Below are 8334 nucleotides of genomic sequence, written 5' to 3'. Positions count from 1 at the left end.
CCCCCCCACAATCCTGCAGTTTTATTCTTTATTATCTGGGTGTCCAAAAATATTTTTTTAAAAAGTCTGCAGCTGAATCAAAATGCTGCTGCTAGAGYTCTAATACAAGTTAGAAGGAGGGATCATATTTCACCAGTTTTAGCTTCTCTTTATTAGTTCCCTGTCAAATTCAAAATATAATTTAAAATCTTAAAAATAGCCAAGCTCATAAATACTATAGTCAGGTTTAGGTTTCCTATGTTATTCCTTAGTTATGCTGCTATATGCTTTGACTGCTGGAGGACAAACTGACTACATTTCTTCACTTTGCTGCAGTTTTTACTCTCCCTAGTCTTCATGTTAGTATTTGTAATTATTTCTATCATTAACATGTGCTCTTCTTTGTCTTTCTCCCCATATAAACCACACCTGGACCAGTCATTCTGGGTTGGTCTGTGTCTCTTTCCTCAACCATTCGAGGCAGATGGGCGCCTATCCTGAGCCTGGTTCTGCTGCAGATTTCTCCCCGTWAAAAGGGAGTTTTTCCTTTCCACTGTCGCCTTCTACCCAATTGGAGATTTGACAGAAAAAAAAAAAAACTTTTACTAAATGCCATGTTTATAACGYGCATGCGTGTTTTGCCTGAAGTGACATTTGCTGTGACTTGGAGCTAAATAAATAAACAGAACTCGTCAGGACGTCCAGCATCCTGGTGGGGAAAAGAAGTCATGCAGTAAACAAACCCTTAAAAGTCCAGCTGCAGGCAAAGTTACACAACACTATTAATCACCTGTATTACAACTCGTGTTGCATTTGTGAAAGAAATGCAGCTCTGTGCAGCAGACAATGCATGATAAATCATCATGTGATTTAGTTCCACCTTAGTGGTCAAAAGTCTAGAAGAAGTTGGGTTTTTTTCCGGCAGAATTGAAACTGTCAACTCAACAAAGTGACAGCTGAGAGGATTTCAGAGGTTTTGTCAGAGTTGATGATGTGACAAAAACAGATGACTTCACTCATCTGCTGTAAAAACTTCACTTAAAAATACAACCGGAAGTAAACACTTTAAACCCCGCATCCGAGTAAAATAAGCAAATAAAGGCAATAAACAAAAGGCCGTTTTACCTTGTCAGGCTTTGGTTTGTTTTGAAGGAGATGCTCCAGGTACAGGTCAGAAAGGGCTGTCCGGACGCTGTTCAGCGGCTCTAATAGGACGGCTGTTTCGTTTTTATTGGATTTTAACGTCATCTTCTTCTCCTGTTAGAATAAACACACACACACAGTGAACCCGACTTGCCCCCGCTCAAGGTCCACAGCAGTTTTGATGAAACTGCTGATAAGACGTCCTGACGACGAGATAAGTCTCTGTCTGAGACAAAAGTCCAAGGTTTTGCTAACAACAGCGGGGCGTGTGGGGGGGAACACACCGCTGACAAAGCAAGTAAACACCAAAAGTGACGGACGGCTGCTTCGCCGAGGCGCCGGCTGCTGATGCGTTCAATTACAACCCGGAAGCTCGGAAAATCCTGTTATTGGGTCGTTTCTCCTGCTATGCTTTCAATAAAATATGGCATAATGTTAATTCAAGCTTCATGCGTTTCATATACTTACTTATATAGCTCCGAACGAGCGTTGACGTTTATAAAAACATTTATTTGCATGTTTAACTTAACTAAATAGCAGAAATCGCTAGATTCAAAGTTTGACGATAAGTAACAATTAAATAAAAGAGCTATAAAAGTCGTATACTTCTTCGTTAAACATTTTGGTGAGTTTATGAGGAAATAAATGAAGAGTTTCGGTCAAAGAGCCAACTTTAAAATGTGTGGTGAAATTTCCCATAGTTTTGAACGCATCATTACTGCAGCGTTTTCAAAGAGGGGTCTGCTTGAGGAAGCAAAACAACGCCGTCCTAAAGAACATGGTGATCCCATTGAGCACAGCCTGTCTGACTGCCTCAGTGAAACTTTAAAACATGATTACAACACACCTTAAGCTGCCTGCTGCACTCATACACGTTTTTTTTTTTTTTACAAAAAAAAAAATCAACACATAACATCTGGGCCCTCTTTTAAAATGTCCCTTCAGTGTGAGTATTTTTCTCTCTGTTAGCAAAATATCTCATGAACCACTCCATGGATTTTAATGAAACTTTCAGGAGATAATCACTGGATGAACCTCTGCAAATGTTTCTCTTTTGGAACTGGCCCGATTCATGGTGACCGCCACAGCCAGGTGTCCCTTGAAAACACATAAATGGCTTTAAATCTGTTAGTTTTACAAATATTCTGCTAACATTTGATGTGGTTGTAGCTGTGAGTCTCTTACAATACATACATTCAAACCTACTCACTGAGCATCATCTTTGCTTAAAACCATTATAATAAATTTTGGGAGTAAATCCTTTTCATTTGTTAGCAAAATACTTCCAAAATCACTGGACAGATTGAATCAAACTTGCAGAAAGTAATCGGATATAAATCTTTCACTGATTAACAAGTTATTCTAAATCAAGACGGCTGCCACAGCTAATCAACATTCGACAACACAAATGTGGCTACAACTAAGTCAGTTTTACAAATACTGAGCTAAAACATATAAAATAATTTGAGTGTGGTGTCTCACTATCACGTAATGTTTCAAATTAATTTCAAGGTTTGACCAAAACAATTAAAACGGTCATTTTTAATAAAAGTCTGATCTTATCTCTGGCATGTGTTGGAGGCTTATCCATATCACTACAAACAGAAAGTGTGTTTTTTGACAGCGAATGAGGAGTTCTCAGACAGCTGCAGAGATTTGACTGGATGCCATCAGGAGCAGGGCCCGATGAACTCTGACCCTGACATCAGAGGGAGCCACTGAACACTTCAGAGGTTGTATGCTGTTTTCATACACAAAACTCACCTTTTTAATTTATTATTTGGCTTTAATGTGCACATTTTTAAAAGTATTTTAAAGCCGATAAACCTAGTCTTTTTAGACTAAGTTTTACTGGGATGGATAGATCTGCTTTTTAAAAACCCGTTGATCAGTCTGTATTTATCTACATATAGAGCTGGACACACCATATCTAACCTTATATTTTCAAAATCATCATCTAAGAAACTTTAAAAGTATGTAGTTCATCAAAATGTGGTCATTTATCACCGGGCCTGGCAACTAGACAATTTTATTTGCAAAATTGCAGATTTGGAAACTCTTTTTTTTTTTATTGGTCAGTGGTTCCCAAACTTTTCATCTTCTGACTCACAAAATATCTGTTGCAGAGGCTTGTGATGTCAAATATAACTGGTCTGACTAAACTTCTAATAACCCTATACAAGCAAGGGCTTATTGACAATCCAAACAGCTTTTACAGCAACATATTTGAATTGTGTTTATTTTATGTATTTTCAGAATAGTTATAGTAAAATATTATATCGCCTATCCTTTTTATTTTTATTTTTTTACTTTTAATTTTATTTCTGGAGATTATGTGAGGACCCTTGATGCTTCAGGACTCAGATGGGCCATGATGATGTCGGCCTATATTTAAATGGGGCAGATTCCAAGATCCACAATTACGCTAAACATTATATAAAGGGATTTACAGGTGCTACCACAGCTCAATTTTAATTAGATTAAAAATGATTAGGATTATAAAGATTATTTCTGAGATTAAGATTGTAATTAAAATATATTTTTTCTGTTACAAAATGTAATTTAAAGGTACGTTGAGAAGATTATATGCTATTTTACTTTGCAGAATCGCTAAATGGTGTTTTTATGGGTTAATTTTTCATGCAAAAATGTACTTATTTTATTGTTAACAACAGTAAAATAAAGGTTTATCCAGCAAGCAAAGTTACCCTTTTGGTAACATTCGGGTACTGCTGCTGTAGTGAAGATTGCATTCTGCGCATGCGTCAACTCTGACGTCACGACGCTTCTCAAATTCTAGTGCGGCTTTTTGTGTTTAATCATTAATCTCGGGGTTTCTCATCAAACTGATGAGTTTTACGAGGTAAAAGATCAACATGTAATGACGTAAATCATCAGGGAGAAGTCAGACGAACCGCAGTGTCTCTCATCTCCAGAAGAGTTCCGTGGGTTTATCACAACAGTTTTTAGTTTGTTTACATCCGCGATGTTTTGCACGCTTCACAGATTGGTGCGACCCGCACTGAGACGTCAGCTGCTGCCCGCTACCTTAGACTCTCATCCATCCAGCAGACACACCGTGCAGGTACGGGCGAAGACCTCCGCAAGTTTCCGTTTACTGGAAGACTGCCTCGGTGAGTTTAATAATAGCAGCCTGTCCGGTTTGAACTAGTTTATACCCTCATTTCAATCTCCATCACCAGAGCTCAACTATGACGGGAAGCCGATGCATTTCAACTACGTGTGGCTGCGGGACCACTGCCGCTCCGCCTCTTCCTACGACCCTGCAACCCACCAGAGGAGCGTGGACACGGGCAGCATAGATCTCAGCATCCGGCCTGACAGCGCCGCTGCGGAGGACGACCTTATCACGCTGACGTGTGAGTTCACATGGCCTTTATGTGCCTGTTAGCAAAATATCTCACCAACCATTGCACAGATCTGAATGAAATTAACAGAAAGCGATCACTATATGTACACCTGCAACTCATTAACTTTTAGAGACAGTACGATTCCAGATGSCCACCACAGCCGACTGAAATTACAAAACACAAAACTATCTATGGCTCAGTCAGGTTTTCAGACATGTGCCTAAAATTTGGTGTGKTAGTAGCTGAGACTGATTCACAGCAAATACAGCAAGCACCGTGATGTTGTGCAACATCTTTGCTTAATACTAATTAGTGTTGGTATCATCTCTTTTTGTCTGTTAGCAAAATATTTCCTAAACCACTCAATGGATTTTAATGAAATTCTCAAAAGTAATCACTGAATGTAAATCTATAATTGATTAATGTTTGGTATACTAATAGGCCTAAAAAAGACTTTGGTGTGTATAAACACATTTATAAACATATAAGACACTACTCTGTTGACTGCCAACTTACTTCTGTTTTCTTTTCTTTTTGCTTACAATATTATTTGTTGTTTTCTCTTCCATGAGTTGGTTAATAAAACTTTAGTTCACTCTGCATCTTATGCACAGAATATGTAACAGGAGGACTGTAAACTTTTAAACTTTAGACTTTTAAAGTTAAACTGAAATTAGGCCCAGATGAGGTTAATTTATTAACATGCACTTGTTTTTTCATAATCTGTTATTTTTTTTATTTTAACATTGTCTGTGTTTTAACTGTGTTAATGTCTTACTTATAATTCCTGTCTTGTAACATTGTAACTACACTGCCTGWCTTGGCTAAGTCTTTGTTGAATAAGAGAATCTTAAAAGGGTCTTCTTGGTTAAATGAAGSTTAAATAGGAAAGAACAATTTGGAGTTACCTCAATTCAAGATGGTAGTCCTAATTTATTAGATTGTTAGCAAAAGTGGTGGTGCACAGCTAACCAAAAGTTTAGCTTTGCTAATGCATAATCTGCTAACTAGCTAATGCTGAACAGCTAAACATGTATGTAATGTAAATGAGCACCAGTTAATACTAAATAAGTAAAAATAAGCAAAAGACGACTGTCTGCATCACACATCTTCTTGACCTTCGATTTGAAGACAGGTGGGTTGACACTAACCTGTTGAGGTTAGTTTGTTAGTTGTCAGTCACTTTGTTGTCAGTATTGTCTGAAAATAATCCAAGTAATCCAAAACACTAATAGCATAATCCTGATATCTTGGTTGGTTCTAAACTGTTACCATAAAAAAAAACGGAAGTTTTTTGACTTGCGACATACAATATTTCTAAAAGAAAACTTTATGTCTAAAAGAGCAAACGGTAACTTCTTCACTGACAGRCTTTAGTATAGAGCCAAAGTTGAAACATATTCTTAATCTGATGCCTGTAAAACACTCAAGAGAGTAAATGATACTTTTAAAATCTTCTGGTAACTCGGGATGCTACTTTTTAACGTTTTACATTAGGTTTCAGTGTCAAGCTCTAACATAACAGAATGCACTGATTGTTACACTGAAAAAAAATCTGGATTTTCGAGCTGGACAAGCATCTTCCTCCCCTCATCTCCTCCTCCTCCTCCTTCCTCTAATCACCCAGATGGAGCAGACAGCTCAAATCACTTCTCAGCTCTCCAGAACCGGAGGTGCTTTGTGCTTTAATCAGTGCAGAGAAGAAACCAGCTGGAATCATCTCTTCTTCTGTCCGTTTGATTCTGATTCTGCTCACTAAATGAGAAAAAAAAACACGGAGCAACATGGGATGTTCAGTAAATACATTCTGCGTGTGAGAGGAGAAACAGGAAGCAGGTGTGGGAAAAGGAACAGATGTTCTTTATTTAAAATTAAAAGCTAAAAGTAGCAAAATTATTAACAAAGACTAGTTAACTATAGCAAAAGGCTAAATAAAAGCTAAAAGTAGCAGATTGGTAGCTAAATGCAGCAAAAGACTAGCTGAAATGAGTACATTTACATTTAAAAGTAACCAAATATAAATTTAAAGTAGCAGAACCTTAGTTTCAAACTGCTGCAGGTTGGACGGGTTCTGCTGGACTCCAAAAATCTTTAAATCAAAGCAGAGACTCTCAGTTAAACTGAGGCCTGAGCTTTGACCGAGTCGTTCTTTAACAGATCCTGTTGCAGACAGATGTTAATTATTTATTTACACAACGTCACATTTTTATAGAAGATGTGATCATTCCAAACCCCAGCATTGCTCTCAGCRTTGTCATCTGTCTGGTTCAGGTTCTACAGCTCCTCTGTAAGCACTGAATGATTCTACCTGCTGGGCTCCAGCAGGACTCCTGCAAAGAGAGGGTCCATCTTGGTGTTTTAATGAACACATGAGAGTGGCAGCGTGTCGTACAGGAAGTGACAAATGGGGATCAGCTGGCCTGAAGGCAGACAATGATGATGATGATGATGATGATGATGATGATGCACATGCTTTCGCAGGCTTACAGACCAATGTGCCTCTTCCTGTTAGTCAAGCAGGTTCAAGGTCAGCTGTGTGTTTTTTCCATAAGCTCTGCTCTTTGTGAGCTGTTGCTTTAAAGGCTCAATTCTTCAGTGTAACAGTTTGTTACATAAAAGCATGCGTACTGTACATTTTATGAGCTGCTCTTTAACCCTTTCAGCACAGAACAGGATGAACTGCAGTTAGACGTCACATTTTAGTTTTATGCAACTGTTCATATACACTGAATCCTATGCAACTCAAATATAGCATTGTAAAAAAACGACACTAAATGATAATGATTTTTGGATATCTGAAGTCTAGTTGAAACGGCTCCTCTGCAGAAAAAAAATCAACCATACGAAGAGCAGCTCAGGGTGTCTTYATGCCCTCATAGTTAATTTTGAAAGCAATATAAATTGGAAACTGGGAGTCTGAAATTATAAATATAAAAAAGATCACATGCTAGCAGGATTATCAGCAGGACATGTCTCTGAATCGGAAGCTAAAGCGCAGGCAAATTTATCAATTATTTAAAATAATGAACATGGTAAAAAATTATACTGAACATGTTTGCGTCATGTCAAGAAAAGCTCACTTTAAACGTGGTCATTTGCACACTGTGCGACTGAGAAATGTCATGTTTACAGGGCCCGGTGGTCACCAGTCACAGTTCAGCTTCAGCTGGTTAGCAGAGAACAGCTATGAAGAGAAGAAGCGGGCCACTGTCCAGCCTCGGATCCTGTGGAACGCAGACGTCTATAAGAATGCAAACGTCCCATCTGCCAAATGGGACCGGTTCATGAGCTGCGACAGCGAACTGAAGAGCTTCCTGCAGAACTACCTTCTGTACGGGATCGCGTTTGTGGACGACGTCCCGACTACAGTAGAAGCCACTGAATCGGTCACACAGAGGGTCAGTGTCATCAGGTACTGCTTCTCCTTTTGACCATGTTTTAGTGCAGCAGTTTGTTAAAAATCACATTCTTATTTGAGTTTTATTCCGTATTGTCATAAGGGAGACGACATACGGGAGAATGTGGAACTTTACATCAGATTTTTCCAGAGGAGACTCCGCCTACAGTCAGCTGGCTCTGGACCGTCACACTGACACCTCCTACTTCCAGGAGCCATGTGGGTCGGTACATACTGGACTTTTAAGCTGTCCTAAATGTGTTAGCTGTAATACAAACTAAAAATATCTAATATATTGGCATTTAATAGTTATAATTTTGGACAGCTTTCAGCTAAAAATGATGGAGAGCAGAGCTGCTTCATGGAAGGATAACCTCAGCTTTAGCCTTTTAGCTTTCACATTAGCTTTCGAGCCAAAACATATATACATACATACATACATAC

The 8334-nt window shown here is 38.6% G+C and overlaps 2 protein-coding genes across 2 annotated transcripts in view; one reads left to right on the top strand and one right to left on the bottom strand.

Annotated features, from left to right (window-relative positions):
* Positions 1-1408, bottom strand: part of mpp1 (MAGUK p55 scaffold protein 1) — an 11751-nt gene extending 10343 nt beyond the window's left edge. The window contains exon 1 of the mRNA XM_014016423.1: positions 1105-1408. Within this exon, the coding sequence (XP_013871877.1) occupies positions 1105-1227 (123 nt within the window). The 5' untranslated portion in view covers positions 1228-1408. The remainder of the gene's footprint in view (positions 1-1104) is intronic.
* Positions 1409-3934: 2526 nt separating this feature from the next.
* tmlhe (trimethyllysine hydroxylase, epsilon) overlaps positions 3935-8334 on the top strand; it is a 6480-nt gene continuing 2080 nt past the window's right edge. The window contains exons 1-4 of the mRNA XM_014016425.1: positions 3935-4256; positions 4326-4502; positions 7626-7905; positions 7994-8113. Coding sequence (XP_013871879.1) covers positions 4109-4256; positions 4326-4502; positions 7626-7905; positions 7994-8113 — 725 coding nt within the window. The 5' untranslated portion in view covers positions 3935-4108. The remainder of the gene's footprint in view (positions 4257-4325; positions 4503-7625; positions 7906-7993; positions 8114-8334) is intronic.

This window comes from Austrofundulus limnaeus, unplaced genomic scaffold (genome assembly GCF_001266775.1).
Source record: "Austrofundulus limnaeus strain Quisiro unplaced genomic scaffold, Austrofundulus_limnaeus-1.0 Scaffold145, whole genome shotgun sequence".
Taxonomy (NCBI): Eukaryota; Metazoa; Chordata; class Actinopteri; order Cyprinodontiformes; family Rivulidae; genus Austrofundulus; species Austrofundulus limnaeus.
This window is presented reverse-complemented; position numbering and strand designations above follow the sequence as displayed.